General features: G+C 38.5%; 1 protein-coding gene across 4 annotated transcripts in view; it reads left to right on the top strand.

Annotated features, from left to right (window-relative positions):
• The window catches only part of JAK2 (Janus kinase 2), a 262,654-nt gene that overhangs the window by 155,987 nt on the left and 81,954 nt on the right, over nucleotides 1-24,713 (top strand). For all 4 annotated transcript variants that reach the window (XM_022573637.3, XM_022573638.3, XM_089912527.1 and 1 more), the window contains one exon: nucleotides 7,945-8,194. In XM_022573637.3, coding sequence (XP_022429345.1) covers nucleotides 7,969-8,194 — 226 coding nt within the window. In that variant the 5' untranslated portion in view covers nucleotides 7,945-7,968. The remainder of the gene's footprint in view (nucleotides 1-7,944; nucleotides 8,195-24,713) is intronic.

Raw genomic sequence — 24,713 nt, 5'->3', positions numbered from 1 at the left:
AAGAAAGCTGGAGTAGCAATTCTCATATCAGACAAAATAGACTTTAAAATAAAGACTATAACAAAAGACAAAGGAGGACACTACATAATGATCAAGGGATCAATCCAAGAAGAATGTATAACAATTGTAAAAATTTATGCACCCAACATAGGAGCACTTCAATACATAAGGCAAATACTAACAGCGATAAAAGGGGAAATTGACAGTAACAAATTCATAGTAGGGGACTTTAACACCCCACTTTCACCAATGGACAGATCATTGAAAATGAAAATAAATAAGGAAACACAAGCTTTAAATGATACATTAAACAAGATGGACTTAATATTTATACAGCATTCCATCCAAAAACAACAGAATACACAGTTTTCTCAAGTGCTCATGGAACATTCTCCGTTGTTCTCCATGGAACATCTCTCTTGATTTGGGTCACAAATCAAGCTTTGGTAAATTTAAGAAAATTGATATTGTATCAAGTATCTTTTCCGAACACAACGCTATAAGACTAAATATCAATTACAGGAAAAGATCTGTAAAAAATACAAACACATGGAGGCTAAACAATACACTACTTAATAACGAACTGGGCACTGAAGAAATCAAAGAGGAAATCAAGAAATACCTAGAAACAAATGTCAATGGAGACACGACGACCCAAAACCTATGGGATGCAGCAAAAGCAGTTCAAAGAAGGAAGTTTATAGCAATACAATCCTACCTTTAGAAACAGGAAACATTTCGAATAAACAACCTAACCTTGAACTTTAAGCAATTAGAGAAAGAAGAACAGAAAAACCCCAAAGTTAGCAGAAGGAAAGAAATGATAAAAATCAGATCAGAAATAAATAAAAAAGAAATGAAGGAAGTGATAGCAAAGATCAATAAAACTAAAAGCTGGTTCTTTGAGAAGATAAAGAAAATTGGTAAATCATTAGCCAGACTCATCAAGAAAGAAAGGGAGGGAGAAGACCCAAATCAATAGAATTAGAAATGAAAAAGGAGAAGTAACAACTGACACTGCAGAAATACAAAAGATCATGAGAGATTACTACAAGCAACCCTATGTTAATAAAATGGACAACCGGGAAGAATTGGACAAATTCTTAGAAATGCACAACATGCCAAGGCTGAATCAGGAAGAAATAGAAAATATGAACAGACCAAACACAAGCACTGAAACTGAAACTGTGATTTAAAATTGTCCAACGAACAAAAGCCCAGGACCAGATGGCTTCACAGGCGAATTCTATCAAACATTTAGAGAAGAGCTAACACCTATCCTTCTCAAACTCTTCCAAAATATAGCAGAGGGAGGAACACCCCCAAACTCATTTTACGAGGCCACCATCACCCTGTACCAAAACCAGACAAGGATGTCATAAAGAAGGAAAACTACAGGCCAATATCACTGATGAATGTAGATGCAAAAATCCTCAACAAAATACTAGCAAACAGAATCCAACAGCACATTAAGAGGATCATACACCATGATCAAGTGGGGTTTATTCCAGGAATGCAAGGAATCTTTAATATACGCAAATCAATGTGATACATCATATTAACAAACTGAAGGAGAAAAACCATATGATCATCTCAATAGATGCAGAGAAAGCTTTCGACAAAGTTCAACACCCATTTATGATAAAAACCCTCCAGGAGCTTCCCTGGTGGCGCTGTGGTTAAGAGTCCGCCTGCAGATGCCGGGGACACGGGTTCGTGCACCGGTCCAGGAAGATCCCACGTGCCACGGGGCGGCTGGTCCCATGAGCCATGGCCGCTGAGCCTGCGTGTCCGGAGCCTGTGCTCTGCAACGGGAGAGGCCACAACAGTGAGAGGCCCGCGTACCACCACACACACACAAAAAACCCTCCAGAAAGTAGGCATAGAGGGAACTTTCCTCAACATAATAAAGGCCATATATGACAAACCCACAGCCAATGTCGTCCTCAATGGTGAAAACCTGAGAGCATTTCCTCTAAGATCAGGAACAAGACAAGGTTGCCCACTCTCACCACTCTTACTCAACATAGTTTTGGAAGTTTTAGCCACAGCAGTCAGAGAAGTAAAAGAAATAAAAGGATTCCAAATCGGAAAAGAAGTAGTAAAGCTGTCACTGTTTGCAGATGACATGATACTATACATAGAGAATCCTAAAGATGCTACCAGAAAACTACTAGAGCTAATCAATGAATTTGGTAAAGTAGCAGGATACAAAATTAATGCACAGAAATCTCTGGCATTCATATACACTAATGATGAAAAACCTGAAAGTGAAATCAAGAAAACACTCCCATTTACCATTGTAACAAAAAGAATAAAATATCTAGGAATAAACCTACCTAAGGAGACAAAAGACCTGTATGCAGAAAATTATGACACTGATGAAAGAAATTAAAGATGATACAAATAGATGGAGAGATATACCATGTTCTTTGATTGGAAGAACCAACACTGTGAAAATGATTGTATTACCCAAAGCAATATACAGATTCAATGCAATCCCTATCAAACTACCACTGGCATTTTTCACAGAACTAGAACAAAAAATTTCACAATTTGTATGGAAACACAAAAGACCCCTAATAGCCAAAGCAATCATGAGAATGAAAAATGGAGCTGGAGGAATCAGGCTCCCTGACTTCAGACTATACTACAAAGCTACAGTAATCAAGACAGTATGGTACTGGCACAAAAACAGAAAGATAGATCAATGGAACAGGATAGAAAGCCCAGACATAAACCCACGCACATATGGTCACCTTGTCTTTGATAAAGGAGGCAGGAATGTACAGTGGAGAAAGGACAGCCTCTTCAATAAGTGGTGCTGGGAAACCTGGGCAGGTACATATAAAAGTATGATATTAGAGCACTCCCTAACACCACACACAAAAATAAGCTCAAAATGGATTCAAGACCTAAATGAAAGGCCAGAAACTATCAAACTCTTAGAGGAAAACATAGGCAGAACACTCTATGGCATAAATCACAGCAAGATCCTTTTTGACCCACCTCCTCCAGAAATGGAAATAAAAACAAAAATAAACAAATGGGACCTAATGAAACTTAAAAACTTTTGCATAGCAAAGGAAACCATAAACAAGACCAAAAGGTAACCGTCAGAATGGGGGAAAATATTTGCTAATGAAGCAACTGACAAAAGATTAATCTCCAAAATTTACAAGCAGCTCATGCAGCTCAATAACAAAAAAACAAACAACCCAATCCAAAAATGGGCAGAAGACCTAAATAGATATTTTATACAGACTGCCAAGAAACACATGAAAGAATGCTCAACATCATTAATCATTAGAGAAATGCAAATCAAAACTGCAATGAGATATCATCTCACACCAGTCAGAATGGCCATCATCAAAAAATCTAGAAACAATAAATGCTGGAGAGGGTGTGGAGAAAAGGGGACACACTTGCACTGCTGTTGGGAATGTGAATTGGCACAGCCACTATGGAGAACAGTATGGAGGTTCCTTAAAAAGCTACAAATAGAACTACCATATGACCCAGAAATCCCACTACTGGGCATATACCCTGAGAAAACCGTAATTCAAAAAGAGTCATGTACCAAAATGTTCATTGCAGCTCTATTTACAATAGCCAGGAGTTGGAAACAACCTAAGTACACATCATCGGATGAATGAATAAAGAAGATGTGGCACATATATACAATGGAATATTACTCAGCCATAAAAAGAAACGAAATTGAGTTGTGGTGAGGTGGATGGACCTAGAGTCTGCCATACAGAGTGAAGTAAGTCAGAAAGAGAAAGACAAATACCGTATGGTAACACATATATATGGAATGTAAGAAAAAAAAATGTCACGAAGAACCTAGGGATAAGACAGGAATAAAGACACCGATCTAATGGAGAATGGACTTGAGGTTATGGGGAGGTGGAAGGGTAAGCTGTGCCAAAGTGAGGGAGTGGCATGGACATATATACACTACCAAACGTAAAATAGCTAGCTAGTCGGAAGCAGCTGCATAGCAGAGGGAGGTCAAGTCGGTGCTTTGTGACCACCTAGAAGGGTGAGATAGGGAGGGTGGAAGGGAGGGAGACGCAAGAGGGAAGAGATATGGGAACATATGTATATGTATAACTGATTCACTTTGTTTTAAAGCAGAAACCAACACACCATTGTAAAGCAATTATACCCTAATAAAGATGTAAAAAAAACAAACAATGGTCAAAGGATCTGAATTTTTTCCAAATACATACAAAAATGGCCAACAGGTACATGAACGGTAATTAGTGTCATTAATCATCAGGGAAACGCAAATCAAGACCATAGTGAGATATCACCTCACACCTATGAGTATGTCTATCATTCAAAGGACAAACGATAAAAAATACTGGAGAGGATGTGGAGAAAAGGATCCCTTGTAAGTTTTTGGTGGGAATGTAAACTGGAACAGCCACTATGGAGACAGTATGGCATTCCTCAAGAAATTAAAAATAAAGCTACTATATGATCTAGCAATCCCACTTCTGGGTATATGTCCAATGGAAATTTAAACATTATTCTGAAGAGATATCTGTACTTCCACATTCATTGCAGCATCATTTGCAACAGCCGAGGTATGGAAACAACCTAAGTATCTGTCAGCAGACGAATAGATGAAGAAAACGTGGTGTATGTATATGTGTGCGTGTGCACACACTCGCACACGTACACAGAGGAATATTATTCAGCTTTTAAAAAGGAATACTTGTCATTTGTGACAACGTAGATGAGCCTGGAGTACATCATGCTAAGTGAAATAAGCCAGTGAGAACCACAAATCCTGCATGTTATTACTTATATGTGGAATCTTAAAAAGTTTAGGAAACAGACAGTGGAAAAGTGGTTGCCAGGGTTAGTGGAAATAGAAATGGGTAAAAGGGTAGATTTTCACTTATAAGATAAATAAGTTCTGAGGATCTGTGTATAACGTGACTGTGGTTGATAGCACTGTGTTGTAGAATTGAAATTTTCTAAAGAGTAGAATTTAAATGTTCCCTCACCCACCCGGTAAATTCATGAGGTTGATGGAGGTGTTGACTTAATGGGGGGAGCCTTTCACAATGTATATATATATTAAATCATCATGTTTTATACTTTAAATATTTTATTTGTTAATTATACCTTAGTATAGCTGAAAAAATTTATTTCAAAGACTACAACAGAAAAACCCTTAATGCCTCATTGAGAGATCTACTAAAATATATATTTCAATAAGAAAAAGTGAGTCCAAAAGGAAGGCATAGGATCCAAAATAATGGTAAGCACAAACTGATGAAATTCTAGCATATTTGCTCTTTAATGGCTAAGAATTCATCTGATGGCTTTCTATAGCTGAGTAATAGAGATAGTGTAATAGAGTACGAGAAATATTTTTTAAAATTTCTATTTTTGAACAAATTAAAATTGTTTAATTTTGCATATCCAGATGCAGAGGAACTTCAAAAATCTGGCAGTTTTGCTCACAATTGCCAGTTTTTTGTTTTATTTTTACACACTGATAGTTTTATATTACTTGAATAAGTATTAACTCTAGTATTTTCTCTAATAGAATAAGGTTCTTGTAGTTGAATGTAGAACTGTGTTTCATATTGCAGTTCACTTAATAATCACTTTATTTATTTAATATCTGTATTTAGAACGGTGCCTGGCATATAGTAGATGCTATGCAAGTGTGTTTGCTATTATTCCCGTCCTCTTCCTTCACGTAGCTCATGATTTAAATGATTACGTCTGTGAGGAAGGTTGTCAAATTTTCAGGTCTTCCAAATATCAGTCTCCTGTTTTAGCTGCCAGCTAGATTTTGGTCTAATTGCCCTGCTTTCGTTCCTAATAAAAGTCTGTAAAACAGTAGTCTTTATTCTCCTCACCTTCCAAAGTCAAGGGACAAAGTCCTTCTAATAATGGTATTACAGATCTCCCAAGTTTGAAATCCTCATACTATCTTTTACTTCTGGAGTCTATATTCAGTTAGTCCTCATGGTGCATCAAGTCTTCCTCTTTTATTACCTCTAACCATCCAACTGTTGCTGTTTCAGTTCAGGATCTTAGTACTGCCTAGGTTATTGTAATAGCTTTCTAACTATACCACTTCACCTTTCTGATCATTATTGACTGTGGGATAAAGTTTAAACTCTTTGGTCTGACATTTGGACCTTCTTTTATTTCGTACTGTATCAGTTAGGATTGCACTTACTTATACGTAATAAGGTGTCTGGTGGTTGGTAGGGGATTCCTGACATTGATTCAGTACTTAAGGTTACCGGGTCGTTTATTCTCTTGGCCTTTCCTTCATGGTTACATGGTGTTAAGGTGACTGCCCTACCTATTTTATACTTAGATTCACACAGAAGGTGAAGGGGGAAAAGTAAAAGGAGACATGACAGCTACGTCAGCCTTTTTTTAAGGAGTGGTCCTGAAAGTACCACCCAGCAACTTTCACATAAATCTCATTTGCTTAAACTGGTTCACATGGCTATCCATCTGTGGGGAAGTAGAGGTTTTTTTTGGGGGTACATTGGTATACCCCCCCATTTGGGCTTTTGTATCAAGGAAGAAGGGGAAAATGCATACTGGGTATGTAGCTGCGGTTTTGTTACAAGTATCCAGGTCTTAGTTGTGGCGTGCAGGCTCTTTGTTTCAGCGTGCAGGCTCCTCTCTAGTTGTGGCGTGCGGGTTTTCTCTCTCTAGTTGTGGTGCACAGGCTCCAGGGTGCGTGGGCTCTGTAGTTTGCAGCACACGGGCTCTCATGTTGAGGCGTGGGAGCTCGGTAGTTGTGGCACGTGGGCTTAGTTGCCCCGCAGCATGTGGGATCTTAGTTCCCTGACCAGGGATTGAACCAGCGTCCCCTGCATTGCAAGGCAGATTCTTTACCACTGGAGCACCAGGGAAGTCCCTATCCACCTGTATTTTTAATCTTTTCCTAAATGGTATAATTTCTCAAATACTTCACTCAGACCAATAAATTATTGAACATATCTTGTATCTTTCTACTCTTCAGAACAGTTCCACTCTTCCAGAACGTTCTTTCTCTTCCATCCATCAAAATCCAATCCATGCTTCAAGAACAGTTTTAAATATGACCTCCTCTAATAAAGCTCATCAGTTAATCCCAGCTTGAAATGTTATTTTTCCCTTCCAGATTCCAATAAGCAGTTGTCAGAGTAATCTGTTGAGAAATCATACCGCTTTGTGGAATCTCTTCTTCTGTTGTCTGTAACTGATTTTGTTTGTTCTGTTAGTGTTATATATTTATATTGTGGTTCCTCAGTGTATAAGCTTCAGTTTTATTGTCATTGTCCACAGGAAGTTTATAATTTTGATATCTCTCACTGTGCTTTGTATATAGTAGTATAGGCATACCTCATTTTATTGTGCTTCCCCGATACTGGTTTTTTACAATTGAAGGTTTGTGGCAGCCCCGTATTAAGCAAGTCTGTCAGTGCCAATTTCCCAAAAACATTTGCTCACTTCACGTCTCGTTGTCACATTTGATACTTCTTGCAATATTTCAAACTTGTTCATTATTATTATATTTGTTCTGGTGATCTATGATCAGTGACCTTTGATAATACTATTGTGAAAAGATTACAAATCGTTGAAGGCTCAGATGATGGTTAGCAATAAAGTATTTTTAAATTAAGGTATGTACAATTTTTTTTTTAGACATAATGCTATTGCATACTCAGTATACTACAGTATAGTGTAAATATAACTTTTATAGGTACTGGGAGACCAGTAAATTTGTGTGACTTTATTGCACTGGTCTGGAACAAAACACTCAGTATCTGTCTGAGAAATGACTGTACATGATACTTATTCAGTTAATGGATTTGACAGAGTCATTGCTGTCAGTGAAGACTTCTTTATATATGAAGGATAACTTATGAATATCACTTCCATTTGTAACTTTGGTTTCTCTTACAGGCAAATGTTCTGAAAAAAGACTGCATGCGAATGGCATGCCTTACAATGACAGAAATGGAAGGAACATCCTCATCTCCTGTACATCAGAATGGTGATATTCCTGGAAATGCTAATTCTGTGAAGCAAATAGATCCAGTCCTACAGGTCTATCTTTATCATTCCCTTGGAAAAGCTGAGGGGGATTATCTGAAGTTTCCAACTGGGGAGTATGTTGCAGAAGAGATTTGTGTTGCTGCTTCTAAAGCTTGTGGTAAGTGTTAAAAAGCAGTGTTTTTCTTCTTATTAATATATCCGTGCTTTAATTATGCTACTCTTAACACAATGTACATGTATAATGTATTTTTATGCTTCTGTGACTGACAAGTGTTTTCATATGCATATAAAATGAGAATATCACTAAAGTAGAATTTAAGGTAAATTCTGTGTTGAGCTAGCGGTATAGACTGAATGTTTGTGTTCCCCAAAATTCGTGTTGAAACCTACTCCTCTAATGTGATGAATTTGGAAGTAGGGCTTTCGAGAGATGAATCAGTTATGAGGGTGGATTCCTCATCAGTGGGACTGGTATCTTTGTTAAAGAGACCACTGAGAGTTCCTTTGCTCCTTCTACCATGTGTGGACATAGCATGAAGATGAATAAGAAGATGAACTATCTATGAACCAGGAAATGGGTCCTCATTAGACACCACATCTGCCAGCACCTTGATTTTGTACTCCCAAACCTCCAGAAATGTGAGAAATACATTTCTATTTTTTTTGATAACCCACCTTGTCTGTGGTATTTTTGTTACAGTATCCTGAATGAACTAAAACAAAAATTGGTACTGAGAAGTGGAGGGGTGCTGTAATAAATTCCTAAAAATGTTGAAGTGGCTTTGGAACCTGGGTAATGGGTAATGGAAGAGTTTTGAGGTGCATGCTAGAAAAAGCCTACATTGTTGTGAACAGGAGATTCTGGTGTGGACTCGAAAGGAGGAGAGGTGTACAGAAAAACCTCAGTCTTCTTAGAGAACACCTGTGTAATCCTGCGCAGAATATTGGTAGAATTGTGTACTGTGAAGACCATTCTGATAAGATCTCGGGTGGAAATGAGGACTGTGTTATTGGAAACTGAAAGAAAAGTGATCCTTGTTGTAAAGTGTCAGAGAACTTGGCTGAGTTATGTTCATGTTTTAGTGCTTTGTAGAATGTAGAACTTGTGAGCAATGAAATTGGATATTTACTTGAAGTAATTTCTAAACAAAGGTTTGAAGGTGTGGCTTGAGCCCTCCTAACTGCTTATAGTTGTAAAAAGTTAATAAACAGAAACCTCAATAAAATAGAATCAGGAGACCAGAAGGGGGAGTTCTCATGGTCTGCAAGGATACCAGAGCCCAAGGGGAAGAAGACTCCTCTTCTTTCCTGGCAAGGACTCAAACAATGAAAAACCTTGGGCTTCTTGTTTACTGTAGCCCTCCCCTCTAGGACAGTGTTCTCCTTCCCTTGCCTTGGGGGAGCTTCCATGTGGCTCACCATGATTGCAGACCCCAGATTGCAGTTCTCTGCTGATCCCAAATAAATCCATCTTTTCTGGAAAAATACCTGGCAGCCTGTTTGTTTTAGGTCAACATAGTATAATTAGAGAGAAATAACTTACAGGCATAATTATAAATGTTAAGCAAAAAGGAAGCAGGACTTAAAAATTTGGAAAATTCCCCACCTATCCAAAAGATGAGAAAGCCTGTTCAGTAGAGAACACCAAGGGTGTGGCCAAGCAACCATTTGTTAAGATTAGTGTGGATAAGCCATCTCAACAGGAACCAGATGCTGCTACCTAAAACAATGGAACAATGACCCTGAAGACAGTTCAGAAACCACCAGGGCTGCTGTCTTAGCACAGGGCCTGGAGGCAGAATGATTTCAAAGGAGGAGGTGCCAGTGTTTGGAGACCTTGAGCTTGCTGCTTGGTGCTACCTCACCTTGAGGGCTCTGCTGGTGCACTGCTGGTGCTGAGCTCCTTGGCTGCCCCAGGTGTGATTCTGGCAGCCCCTGGTGCAGCAGCTGCCTCTCAGCAGGGTGCAGGCAACAAACTGGTGGAATAAGCCATCTCCACTAGTGGAGAATGCACAGGCCCAGGGGGCATGTCTGACTCCACCTAGATTTCAAAGAACAGGAGCCACCCAAATCCACTAGGGCAGGGCTGCCAGGAGCCTTAGGTGCCCACCCTCTGCCCAGCAAAGCTGAAGGGGCAGGAATGCTGCCCCAGTGGGTCCTGTAGGTAGGACCTCTGCTTCAGTGGGCCTGGAGGGCAGAGTATCAAGTTAGAGGATTATTCATGGACCTTAAGGTCTAATGGAATTTGCCCTGTTGGGTTTTAGACTTGCTTGAGACTTGTCACACCTTTCTTCTAAATATCTGTTCTGTGCCTGTTCTGCCATTGTATTTTGGAAGCACATAACTTCTTTAATTTCACAGGTTTACAGCTGGAGAACCTCAGGATGAATTGTACCTTGAGTCTCATCCACATCTGCTTTAGATGATATTTAGATGAGACTTTGAACTCAGACTTTGAGTTGATGTTGGAATGAGTTAACACTTTTGGGGCTGTTGGGAATAGAATGAACATATTTTGAATGTGAGAAGGATATTATTTTGGGGGGTCCAGGAACAGAATGCTGTAGATTGAATGTATCTCTTCTCCCTCAAATTCGTATGTTGAAACCTAATCTCCCAGTGTGATTGTATTTGGCGGTGGGGTGATCAGGTTATAAGGTTAAGTATCACCTTATCTCAGTTGCTTTTCTACCCATTTGTGGCTCAGTTATAGAACTTGTCTCTTTGGATTATGGATATTCGTGTCTCTTTTTTCAAGATACAGTCAGTTGTGGTATAATGTGAAATAGGTGTTCCTAAAATGCACTATGCTCTGCAGAATTGTGCAGTAAAAACCATAGGGCTTAGAGGAAAAATGAGATTAGTGGCATAACATTCTAAACTTCGTGACATTAAAAAAAACGATAAAAACAGCACGTGTTAAATGGTAACAAAATATATAAAATCTGAAATATATTTGGCACTTTACCTTAAAGTCTTGAAGCTTGCTTGTGGAAGTGGGCGCTGGAAAGGTTGCATCTTGTGAGTTAGTGTGAGGCTGTAGAAGGAAAGTATCTGAGATCACATGAGAAGTTGTAACACCACATATAGATGGCTGTGGCTCATAACATACATGGTAAACTGTATGTTCCATGTACGTTCTCAGTTTGGATGCCAGGCTGAAGGAGTACCCCCTATATGAGACATGATGTTCTCCTGGTAAAGGGCAAAAGAGCATGAGGGCTGCTGGAAACGAAATACCTCCCTACTGCCTCTGCTTAGAACTAACACACTCTCAGTTCTGCTCAGATTCCATTGGCCAAACCAAGTCATATGGCCAAGCCAGTGTTAGTCAGATGGGGTGGTCCTCTCAGGGACTGGGAAGAGAAAAGTGAGTATTTGTGAGCAGTAATGTAGTCTGCTACACTTTTCCCTCTTGACCACAAATAATTTCTTTCTTCAGTATTAAGAATAAATTTTCTCCTTCCCCAGTGAGGATACCCAAAGGTGTCATTGAATCAGGCTTAAAATCCAGGCTCTCCCTGTATTCTCTCAGTCGTGTCCAGATGTTATTCTGCTTGATACAGAGAATCTGTGAACTGAAAAGACAATTATTCTGATATCATATCTACAGCCTTGACAAGTTATATTTCAAAGATATGATATGAGATAGTTTTCCCTAGCATAGAGACAGCAAGGTTTAGACAAAATAGCTATGTAGAGTTATCTTTTGGAATACTCCCACCTCTCTCTGAGCTCTATGCCAGTTACTCTTTCTTGACTGAGGTACTCATGTATCTAGTATCCTCATATTCCTTTCCATTCCCATCCCCAAATGCCCTTTATTGTATCTAGCTGCAATCAGAACTTATGTTGATGACCCTTTGTTAAGTATGGTTTTGATGATAAAATAATTTGCAGTAAGTTATAAATGACAAATAGTTTTAATATTGAGATATTTGTATTTAATGAAGAATCTTGATCTGTAGTAACCTCTAATTGTAAAAAATGTTTAGGGGAAATGTATTCCTTTAAAATGACCTTTATTCTTTTCTCAATCCCCAAAGAGTAGAATATGGAGTTAATGTTATAGCTGTACCTCATTCACCTCTTTCAGCTAGCTAAAATTTATTGACACTGTTTTAAGTCCTTTATGTGTGTTACTCAATTCTTACAGCAGCACTAGGGTGTGTAGATGTTGTAGTAGTGTAAGCACCTGACAATTAGCTTTTAAAAAAATTTTTTACTTTATATTGGAACATAGTTGATTAACAATGTTGTGTTAGTTTCAGGTGTACAGCAAAGTGATTTAGTTATACATATACATGTATCTATTCTTTTACAAATTATTTTCCCATTTAGGTTATTACAGAATATTGAGCAGAGTTCCCTGTGCTATACAGTAGGTCCTTGTTGGTTATCTATTTTATTTTATTTTAAAAATTTATTTATTTTTATTTTTGGCTGTGTTGGGTCTTCATTGCTGTGCATGGGCTTTCTCTAGTTGCGGCGAGCGGGGGCTATTCTTCATCGAGGTGTGCGGGCTTCTCATTGCAGTGGCTTCTCGTTGCAGAGCATGGGCTCTAGGTGTGTGGGCTTCCGTAATTGTGGCGCATGGGTTTCCATAGTTGTGGCTTGTGGGCTCTAGTGCACAGGCTCAGTAATTGTGGCGCACAGGCTTAGTTGCTCTGTGGCATGTGGGATCTTCCCAGACCAGGGCTCAAACCCGTGTCCCCTGCGTTGGCAGGCGGATTCTTAATCACTGCACCACCAGGGAAGCCCGGTTGTATATTTTAAATATAGCAGTGTGTACATGTCAATCCCAAACTCCCAATCTATCCGTCTCCCCCATCCTTCCCCACCGGTAGCCATAAGTTCTCTAAGTCTGTGAGTCTGTTTCTGTTTTGTAAATAAGTTCATTTGTATCATTTTTTTTTAGATTCTGCATATAAGTGATATCACATGATACTTGGCTTTCTCTGTCTGACTTACTTCACTTAGTATGATAATCTCCAGGTCCTCTATGTTGCCACAAATGGCATTATTTCATTCTTTTTTATGGCTGAGTAATATTCCACTGTATATATGTACCACGTCTTCTTTATACATTCCTCTGTCAATGGACATTTAGGTTGCTTCCATGTATTAGCTATTGTAAATAGTGCTGCAATGAACATTGAGGTGCAGGTATCCTTTCAAACCATGTTTTTCTCTGGATATATGCCCAGGAGTGGGATTGCTGGCTCATATGGTAGCTCTATTTTTAGATTTTTAGGGAGCCTCCAAAATGTTCTCCATAGTGGCTGTACCAATTTACATTCCCACTGTTGTTTGCACAACAGTGCAAAAGAGTTCCCTTTTCTCCATACCCTCTCCAGGATTTATGGTTTATAGATTTTTTGATGATAGACGTTCTGACTGGTGTGAGGTGATATCTTGTAGATTTGATTTGTATTTCTCTAATAATTAGCAATGTTGAGCGCCTTTTCATGTGCCTCTTGGCCATCAATATGTCTTCTTTGGAGAAATGTCTATTCAGGTTTTCTGTCCATATTTTGATTGGGTTGTTTGCTTTTCTGATATGCATGAGGTGTTTGTAAATATTGGAGACTAATCCTTTGTCAGTCACATGGTTTGTAAATATTTTCTCCCATTCTGTGGGTTGTCTTTTCATTTTGATTATGGTTTGCTTTGCTGTGCAAAAGCTTTGAAGTTTCATTAGGTCCCATTTGTTTATTTTTGTTTTTATTTCCATTTCTGGAGGAGGTGGGTCAAAAAGGATCTTGCTGTGATTTATGTCATAGAGTGTTCTGCCTATGTTTTCCTCTAAGAGTTTGATAGTTTCTGGCCTTACATTTAGGTCTTTAATCCATTTTGAGTTTATTTTTGTGTATGCTGTTAGGAAGTGTTCTAATTTCATTCTTTTACATGTAGCTGTCCAGTTTTCCCAGCACCACTTATTGAAGAGGCTGTCTTTTCTCCATTGTATATTCTTACCTCCTTTATCAAAGATAAGGTGATATGTGCGTGGATTTATCTCTGGGCTTTCTTTCCTGCTCCCTTGATCTATATTTCTGTTTTTGTACCAGTACCATACTATCTTGATTACTGTAGCTTTGTAGTAGAGTCTGAAGTCCAGGAGCCTGATTCCTTGAGCTCTGTTTTTCTTTCTCAAGATTGCTTTGGCTATTGGGGGTCTTTTTTGTTTCCATACAAATTGTGAAATTTTTTGTTCTAGTTCTGTGACAAACGCCATTGGTAATTTGATAGGGATTGCATTGAATCTGCAGCTTGCCTTGGGTAGTATAGTCATTTTGATAATATTGATGGGTCCAGTCCAAGAACGTGTTATATCTTTCCATCTGCTTGTATCATCTTCAATTTCTTTCATCAGCATCTTAATAGTTTTTAGAGTACAGGTCCTTTGTCTCCTTAGGTAGGTTTATTGTTAGGGATTTTATTCTTTTTCGTGTGATGGTAGATGGGATTGTTTCTTGAATTTCTCTTCCTGATCTTTCGTTGTTAGTGTATAGAATGCAACAGATTGCTATGTGTTAATTTTGTATCCTGCAACTTTACTGAATTCATTGATGAGCTCTAGTAGTTTTCTGGTAGCATCTTTAGGATTTTCCATGTATAGTATCATGTCATCTGCAAACAGTGACAGTTTTACTTCTTCTTTTCCAACTTGGATTCCTCTTTTTCTTATCTCATTGCTGTGGCTAGGACTTCCAAAACTATGTTGAATAAAAGTGGTGAGAGTGGACATCCTTGTTTTGTTCCTGATCTTAGAGGAAATGCTTTCAGGTTTTCACCATTGAGTATGGTATTAGCTGTAGTTTTCTCATATATGGCCTTTATTATGTTGAGGTAGGTTCCCTACATGCCCACTTTCCAGAGATTTTTTTATCATAAATGGGTATTGAGTCAAAAGCTTTTTCTGTGTCTATTGGGATTATCATATAGTTTTTATTGTTCAATTCTTTGATGTGGTGATTCACACTGATTGATTTGCGGACATTGAAAAATCTCTGCATTCCTTGGATAAATCCCACTTTGGTCATGGTGTATGATGTTTTTAATGTATTGTCGGATTCGAATTGGTAGTATTTTGTTGAGGCTTTTTGCATCTATGTTTATCAGTGATATTGGCGTGTAATTTTCTTTTTCTGTGGTATCTTTGTCTTGTTTTGGTATCATGGTAATGGTGGCCTCATAGAATGAGTTTGAGAGTGTTCCTTCTTCTGCAGTTTTTTGGAATAGTTGCAAAAGGTTAGGTATTAACTCTTCTGTAGATGTTTGATAGAATACGCTTGTGAAGCCATCTGGTCCTGGACTTTATTAGTTGGGAGTTTTTAAATCACATTTTCAATTTCAGTACTTCTGATCCATCTGTTCATATTTTCTATTTCTTCCTGGTTTAGTTTTGGGAAATTGTACCTTTTTAAGAATTTGTCCACTTCTTCCAGGTTGTCCATTTTATTGGCGTATAGTTGCATGTAGCAGTCTCTTATGATCCTTTGTATTTCTGTGATGTCCATTGTAACTTCTCCTTTTTCATTTTTCATTTTATTGGTTTGAGCCCTCTCCCCCTTTTTCTTGATGAGTCTGGCTAAAGGTTTATCAACTTTATTTATCTTTTCAAAGAACCAACCTTTAATTTCATTGATCTTTTCTTTTTTCATAGTTTCTATTTCATTTCTTTCTGCTCTGATCTTTATGATTTCTTTCATTCTACTAATTTTGGGTTTTGTTTGTTCTTTTTTCTGTAGTTGCTTTAGGTGTAAGGTTAGGTTTTTCATTTGAGATTTTTTCTTGTTTCCTGAGGTAAGATTGTATTGCTGTAAACTTCCCTCTTAGAACTGCTTTTGCTGTGTCCCGTAGGTTTTGGATTGTCATGCTTTTGTTTCCATTTGTCTGTAGGTATTTTTTGATTTCCTCTTTGATTTCTTCAGTGATCTGTTGGTTGTTCAGTAGCATATTGTTTAGCTTCCACGTGTTTCCGTTTTTTACAGTTTTTTTGGTCTCATAGTTAATTTCTAATCTCATAGCATTGTGGTCGGAAAAGATGCTTGATATGATTTCAGGGTTCTTAAATTTACTGAGGCTGGCTTTGTGGCACAGCATGTGTTCACTCCTGGAGAATGTTCCATGTGCACTTGAGAAGAATGTGTATTCTGCAGCTTTTGGATGGAATGCTCTATAAAAATTAAATACATCTGGCCTAATGTGTTATTTAAGTCATGTGTTTCCTAATTGATTTTCTGTCTGGATGATCTGTTCATTGATAAAAGTGGAGTGTTCAAGTCCCCCACTATTATTTTGTTACTGTCGATTTCTCCCTTTATGGCTCTTAGTACTTACCTCCTTTAATGAGGTGCTCCTGTGTTGGGTACGTATATATTTACAATTGTTATATCCTCTTTTTGGATTGACCCCTTGATCATTATGTAGTGTCCTTCTTTGTCTCTTGTAACAGTCTTTATTTTAATGTCTATTTTGTCTGATATGAGTATTGCTCCTCCAGCTTTCTTTTGATTTCCATGTGCATGGAATACCTTTTTCCATTCCCTCACTTTCAGTCTGTATGTGTTCCTAGATCTGAAGTGGACCTCTTGTAGTCAGCATATATACGAGTCTAGTTTTTGTATCCATTCAGCTAGTCTTTCTCTTCTGTTTGGAGCATTTAATTTGTTTACATTTAAGATAATTATCAATATGTATATTCTTATTGCCATTTTGTTAATTGTTTCGGATTTATTTTTGTAGGTCTTTTTTCTTCCCTTACTCTTTTGTTCTCTTGAGATTTGATGACTAACTTTAGTGTTGTGCTTGGATTCCTTTCTCTTTTTTTTTACGTGTATCTATTGTAGATTTTCAGTTTGCAGTGGTCATGAGGTTTTGATATAGCAGTCTGTATATAAACAAAATTGTTATAAGTTGCTGATCTTTTAATTTCAAATGCATTTCCAGTATCCTGCAGTTGTGCTCTCCTCTTCTCACAACTGCTGGTTTTGATATCATATTTCTGTGTGGATGACTTCCTACCTTTACTGTATGTTTGCCTTTACTGGTGAGCTTTTCCATTCGTAATTTTCTTGTTTCTAGTTGTGGACTTTTCTTTTCAGCTCTGAGACGTTCCTTTAGCGTTTGTTGCAGAGCTGTTCTGGTGGTGCTGAATTGTCTTAGCTTTTGCTTGTCTGTAAAGCTTTTGATTTCTCTGTCGAATCTGAAGGAGATCCTTGCTGGGTAGAGTGTTCTTGGTTGTAGGTTCTTCCCTTTCATCACTTGAAATATATTGTGCCACTCCCTTCTGACCTGCAGAGTTTCTGCTGAGAAATCAGCTGATAACCTTATGGGAGTTTCTTTGTATGTTATTGGTTACTTTTCCCTTGTTGCTTTTAATATTTTTTCTTTGTCTTTAATATTTGTCAGTTTGATTACCGTGTGTCTCGGCGTGTTCCTTCTTGAATTAACCCTGTATGGGACTCTCTGTGCTTCCTTGAGTTGGGTGGCTGCCTACTTTCCCACGTTAGGGAAGTTTTCAGCTATTACTCTTCAAATATTTTCTTAGGTCTTTTCTCTCTCTCTTCTCATTATGGGACCCCTATAATGTGAATGTTGGTGCATTCAGTGTTATTCCAGAGGTCTCTGAGGCTGTCCTCATTTCTTTCATCCTTTTTACTTTATTCTGTTGTGAGGCAGTGATTTCCACCATTCTGTCTTCCAGCTCACTTATACATTTTTCTGCCTTAGTTATTCTGCTATTGATTCCTTCAGGTGTATTTTTCATTTCAGTTATTGTGTTGTTGATCTGTTTGTTCTTTAGTTCTAGGTCTTTGTTAAACATTTCTTGTATCTTCTTGATCTGTGCTTCCATTCTTTTTCCAAGATCTTGGTTCGTCTTCACTATCATTACTCTGAATTCTTTTTCTGGTGGATTGCCTATGTCCACTTCATTTAGCTGTTCTTCTCGGGTCTTATCTTATTCCTTCATCTGGGACATATTCCCCTGCCATCTCATTTTGTCTAACTTTCTGTGATTGCAGTTTCTTTTTCACAGACTGCAGAATTGTAGTTCTTCTTGCTTCTGCTGTCTTCCCTCCGGTGGATGAGGGTGTGTAAGAGGCTTGTGGGAGGGACTGGTTCCTGCCCATTGGTGGGTGGAACTGGGTCTTGTCCCTCTGGTGGTCAGGGCCATGCTCAGAAAGACTTTAAACCCTGTCTGGTGATGGGTGGGGCTGTGTTCCTGACCTGTTGATTGTTTGGCCTGAGGCATCCCAGCATTGGAGCCTTCAGGCTGTTGGGTGGCGCTAGGTCTTGGGGAGAAAATGGCAGCGTGCAGGAGGGCTCACATGGATGAGTACTCTCCAGAACTACTGCTGCCAGCGTCTCTGTCCCCGCAGTGAGCCACAGCCACCCCTTGCTCTGCAGGACACCCTCCAGTACTAGCAGGTAAGTCTGGCCTGGTCTCTTATGAGGTTACTGCTTTTTTCCCTGGCCCCTGGTATGCACGAGACCTTGTGTGCACCCTTTAAGAGTGGAATTTCTGTTTCCCCTAGTCAAACCCCACTGTCCTTCAAAGCCAGATTCTCTGGGGGCTCATCCTCCCATTGCCTGACCCCCAGATTGGGGAGCCTGACATGGGGCCCAGGAGTTTCACTCCTGTGGGAGAACTTCTGTGGTATAATTATTTTCCAGTGTCTGGTTCGTGCACCTGGTGAGTATGGGATTTGCTTTTATTGCGATTGTGCCCCTCCTGTCGTCTTGTTGTGGCTTCTTCTTTGTCTTTGGATGGAGGGTATCTTTTTTGGTAGGATCCAGCGTTTTTTTGTCAATGGTTGTTCAGCAGCTAGTTGTGATTTTAGTGTTTTCGTAAGAAGGGGTGAGTTCATGTCCTTCTTCTCCACCATTTTAAGACTTTCCCGGGAAGATTAATTTGGAAGAGGGTTCATCTTTAGGAAACTTCTTGCATGAATGGCTACCAGCAGAGAAGAGCTTTCTGTTCACCACACTCCTAGTTAGTACTGTAGCCAGGAATTCCAGCTGTAGCTATTTCTTGGAAACCACAGTGAGGCCGAAAGTCAGGGTCCTGAAGGATTGTTTGCTCCTGGAGTTATCCAACAACTAGCTTTGTTGATTGCAGTGTGTCTGGTATTAAGCTTTTGATTGTCTAGGTAGCCACTTGAAAGACATCCATTTCAAATAAACAAATTGCCAGCTCTAGGACTAGATAAAGAGCCAGGCCACCCCACCCATGAAGTTCCTTTTTTTAAAGAGGTCTGACTTAGATAACTTAGATACTGACCATTTGACCTCTTGCTTTTCTCTTCTTGTGCTTCTTGTGCTTTCATTCCTGCTTTATGTTTTAAATTCATCAATAAAAAGAAACCTGTGAAACCCTAGGCACTTCACTCTCAACCCCAGGAAAGACAGAACCCCGGGTTTGCATTCACTAGCTCTCTACGTGTGACCTTGCTGTGTGGCCAGGACTTGTGAATAATAAATTAGTTGTTTATTTTTCACAGTTCCCTGGTGGTTGTTGCTGAAGTACGTCTTGTAATCATAGTAAGATCCATAAGGGCTAGTCCAGCGACAGTATTGATTCTGGAAGGGGAAATGTCTGTGGGGGTTACCTTAGTTCTGGGTGGGTCTTTAGGTACTTCTGGCCAGTAGCAATGTTATTGCTAGGCTGAGACTGACACAGAACAAGGTACTATGTTTATCTCTCTTTTAAAGTGAGGAAATTGACCAAATGACTTTTATTCTTTAATTTGATCTTAGAATTCCTTTTGGAAGTAGAGTTTTCAGGGCCCTAATCTTTCTTTTTTTTCTTTTTTTTTTTTTTTTTTTTGCGGTACGCGGGCTTCTCACTGCTGTGGCCTCTCCCATTGCGGAGCACAGGCTCCGGCTGCACAGGCCCAGCGGCCATGGCTCACGGGCCTAGCCGCTTTGCGGCATGTGGGATCTTCCCGGACTGGGGCACGAACCCGTGTCCCCTGCATCAGCAGGCGGACTCTCAACCACTGCGCCATCAGGGAAGCCCCTGGCCCTAATCTTAAATACTGAAAAGTGTGACCAGTCAAGAGGTGGTTCAGGCATTCATTCAGCCAAGCCAACACCCATGGAGCCATCTAACCCTGAATCATACCAGTGGGTGTGAAGTAGTATCTCATGTTTATTTTTTGTAAAAGCTGTATTGATATGTAACTCAATATCATACATTTCAAGTAATACATTTCATATATTTTTGCAAAAGCTTTATTGATATATAATTCAATATCATACATTCCAAGTCATATATTTCATGTTTTAAATATGTACAATTCAGTAGTTTGTACTATCCTCACAGAGTTGCCCAACCATCACCACAATCAATTTTAGAACTTTTTCTTCTCCCCCAAGAAAACCCTGTGCTTATTGGGTATCACTTCCCAACTCTCCATCCCTCCCCAGTCTTAGGCAACCACTAAACTACTTTCTGTCTTAGTAAATTTGCCTTTCTGTCTCAATAAATTTGGATTATATAATATTTGGTCTTTTGTTACTGGCTTCTTAAACTCATATAATGTTTATAAGTTTCATTCATGTTGTATCATTTATCAGTACTTAATTCTTTCATGGCTGAATAATATTGTGTTGATATACTACATTGTGTTGTGTTGATATACTTCTTGTTTAACCACTGATCAGTTGATGGATATTTGGGCTGTTTCCAACTTTTGGCTATCATGAATAATGCTTCTGTGAACATTTGTTTACAAGTTTTTCTGTGGACGTATGACTTCATTTCTGTTGTGTATAAATCTAGGATTGCTGGGTCAAATGGTAATCTTTTTTTTTTTTTTTGTGGTACGTGGGCCTCTCACTGCCGTGGCCTCTCCTGTTGCGGAGCACAGGCTCCGGACGCACAGGCTCAGCGGCCATGGCTACTCCGTGGCTTGATAGATCCCCTATCAAGTATATTATTTGGATATATTTTCTCCCATTTTTGTATTTTGTCTTTTCATTATCTGGATCTGGATGGTGTCCTTTGAATCAAATATTTTTAATTTTAATGAGGCCCAGTTTATCAACTTTAGTTATTGTTGCTTGTGTTTTTATGTCATATCTAAGAATCCATTTACCAAATCTAAGGTCATGACAAATTCCCCTTGCATTTTCTTTTCTAGGAGTTTTACAATTTTTGCTTTGATTCATTTTGAGTTGATTTTTGCAGATGGTATGAGGTAGGGATTCAGAGTTATTCTTTTGCATGGGAATATCCATTTATTACTGACTTATTCCATTTTGTATAGTGTTTATAAAGTTCATCCATGTTGTACCATATATTAGTACATCATTCTTCTATGGCTGAATAATATCAAATACATGGTACAACATGGATGAACCTTACAAAAATTGTGTGAAGTGTAAGATGCTAGTAACAAATAAATGTTTACATGTAGATCACAGCACTCTTTGATGAAGAGACTTTGATTTCCCCACTCAGTAGTCTCAGATCACTTGGCAAAATCTCGTTGGTCCATAGACAAATTGGCTTATCTCTGGATTTTCAGTTCTATTCCATTGGGCTGTATTTCTCTCCTACTGCCAGTACCACACTGTTTGGATCATTATAGCTTTGTAGTAAGTTGGTGTTTTGTTTTTTTTTTTTTTTGCCCATTTTTGGATTGGGTTGTTTTTTTTTTTTGATATTGAGCTGCATGAGCTGCTTGTATATTTTGGAGATTAATCCTTTGTCAGTTGCTTCATTTGCAAATATTTTGTCCCATTCTGAGGGTTGTCTTTTTGTCTTGTTTATGGTTTCCTTTGCTGTGCAAAAGCTTTTAAGTTTCATTATGTCCCACTTGTTTATTTTTATTTCCATTTCTCTAGGAGGTGGGTCAGAAAGGATCTTGCTGTGATTTATGTCATAGAGTGTTCTGCCTGTGTCTTCCTGTAAGAGTTTTAAAGTGTCTGGCCTTACATTTAGGTCTCTAATTCATTTTGAGTTTATTTTTGTGTATGGTGTTAGGGAGTGTTCTAATTTCATTCTTTTACATGTAGCTGTCCAGTTTTCCCAGCACCACTTATTGAAGAGGCTTTCTTTCTTCCATTGTATATTCTTAGCTCCTTTATCAAAAATAAGGTAACCGTATGTGCGTGGGTTTATCTCTGGGCTTTCTATGCTGTTCCATTGATCTATATTTCTGTTTTTGTGCCATTACCGTACTGTCTTGATTACTATAGCTTTGTAGTGTAGTCTGAAGTCCAGGCGCCTGATTCCTCGAGCTCCGTTTTTCTTTCTCAAGATTGTTTTGACTATTGGGGGTCTTTTTTGTTTCCATACAAATTGTGAAATTTTTTGTTCTAGTTCTGTGACAAATGCCATTGGTAATTTGATAAGGATTGCATTGAATCTGTAGATTGCTTTGGATAGTTTAGCTATTTTCACAATGTTGATTCTTCAAATCCAAGAACACGGTATATCTCTCTGTCTGTTTGTATCATCTTTAATTTCTTTCATCACCATCTTAATACTTTTCAGAGTACAGGTCTTTCATCTCTTTAGGTGTGTTTATTCATAGGTATTTTAATGTTTTTGATGCAGTGGTAGATGGAATTGTTTCTTGAATTTCTCTTTCTGACCTTTTGTTTTTAGTGTATAGAAATGCAACCGATTGCTGTGTGTTGTTGTTGTTGTTTTTTTTTTTTGTGGTATGCGGGCCTCTCACTGCTGTGGCCTCTCCCATTGCAGAGCACAGGCTCCGGATGCGCAGGGTCAGCAGCCATGGCTCACAGGCCCAGCTGCTGTGCGGCATGTGGGATCTTCCCGGACCGGGGCACAAACCCGTGCCCCCTGCATCGGCAGGCGGACTCTCAACCACTGCGCCACCAGGGAAGCCCTGTGTGTTAATTTTGTATCCTGCGACTTTACCGAATTCATTCATTAGCTCTAGTAGTTTTCTGGTATCATCTTTAGGATCCTGTATAGTATCATGTCATCTGCAAACAGTGACAGCTTTACTTCTTTTCTGATTTGGATTCCTTTTATATCTTTTTCTTCTCTGATGGCTGCGGCTAAGACTTCCAAAACTATGTTGAATAATAGTGGTGAGAGTGGACATCCTTATCTTCTTCCTGATTTTAGAGGAAATGGATTCAGTTTTTCACCATTGAAAACAATGTTGGCTGTGGATTTGTCATATATGGCCTTTATTATGTTGAGGGAAGTTCCCTCTATGCCTACTGTCTGGAGAGTTTTTATCATAAATGGGTGTTGAATTTTACTGAAAGCTTTTTCTGCATCTATTGAGATTATCATGTGGTTTTTATCCTTCAGTTTTTTAATATGGTGTATCACATTGGTTGATTTGTGTATATTGAAGAATTTAGGATAAACCCCACTTGATCATGGTGTATGATCCTTTTAATGTGTTCTTGGATTCTGTTTGCTAGTATTTTGTTGAGGATTTTTGCATCTATGTTCATCAGTGATATTGGCCTGTAGTTTGCTTTTTTGTGACATCTTTGTCTGGTTTTGGTATCAGGATGATGATGGCCTCATAGAATGAGTTTGAGAGTGTTCCTTCTGCTATATTTTGGAAGAGTTTGAGAAGGATAGGTGTAAGCTCTTCTCTAAATGTTTGATAGAATTCACCCACATGTGAAGCCATCTGGTCCTGAGCTTTTGTTTGTTGGAAGATTTTTAATCACAGTTTCAATTTCAGTGCTTGTGATCGGTCTGTTATATTTTGTATTTTTTCCTGGTTCAGTCTCAGAATGTTGTGCTTTTCTCAGCATTTGTCCATTTGTTCCAAGTTGTTCATTTTATTGGCATATATTTGCTTGTAGTAGTCCCTATGATTCTTTGTATTTCTGCAGTGTCAGTTGTTACTTCTTCTTCATTTCTGATTCTGTTGATTTGAGTCTTCTCCCTTTTTTTCTTGATGAGTCTGGGTAATGGTTTATAAATTTTGTTTATCTTCTCAGAGAACAAGTTTTTAGTTTTATTGATCTTTGCTATTGTTTCGTTCATTTATTTTCCATTTATTTCTGATCTGATCTTTATGATTTCATTCCTTCTGCTAACTTTGGGGTTTTTTAGTTCTTTTTCTCTAATTGCTTTAGGTGTAAGGTTAGGTTGTTTATTTGAGATTTTTCTTCTTTCTTGAGGGAGGATTGTATTGCTATAAACTTCCCTCTTAGAACTGCTTTTGCTGCATCCCATAGATTTTGGGTCGTCGTGTTTTCATTGTCATTTGTTTCTAGGTATTTTTTAATTTCCTCTTTGATTTCTTCAGTGATCTCTTGGGTTTTTAGTAGCGTATTGTTTGGCCTCCATGTGTTTGTATTTTGTACAGTTTTTTTCCTGTAGTTAATATCTAGTTTCATAGTGTTGTGGTCAGAAAAGATACTTGATACCATTTCAGTTTTCTTAAATTTACCAAGGCTTGACTTGTGACCCAAGATATGATCTATCCTGGAGAATGTTCCATGAGCACTTGAGAAAAAAGTGTATTCTGTTGTTTCTGGATGGAATGTTGTCCTCTAAATATGAAGTCCATCTTGTTTAATGTGTCATTTAAAGCTTGTGTTTCCTTGTTTACATTTTGGATGATCTGTCCATTGGTGAAAGTGGGGTGTTAAGTCCCCTACTACGAATGTGTTACTGTGCATCCCTTTTATGGCTGTTAGCATTTGCCTTATGTATT

This window comes from Delphinapterus leucas, chromosome 6 (genome assembly GCF_059928025.1).
Source record: "Delphinapterus leucas isolate spDelLeu-1000000601 "Yukka" chromosome 6, BTC_Dleu_Yukka2, whole genome shotgun sequence".
Lineage (NCBI taxonomy): Eukaryota > Metazoa > Chordata > Mammalia > Artiodactyla > Monodontidae > Delphinapterus > Delphinapterus leucas.
This window is presented reverse-complemented; position numbering and strand designations above follow the sequence as displayed.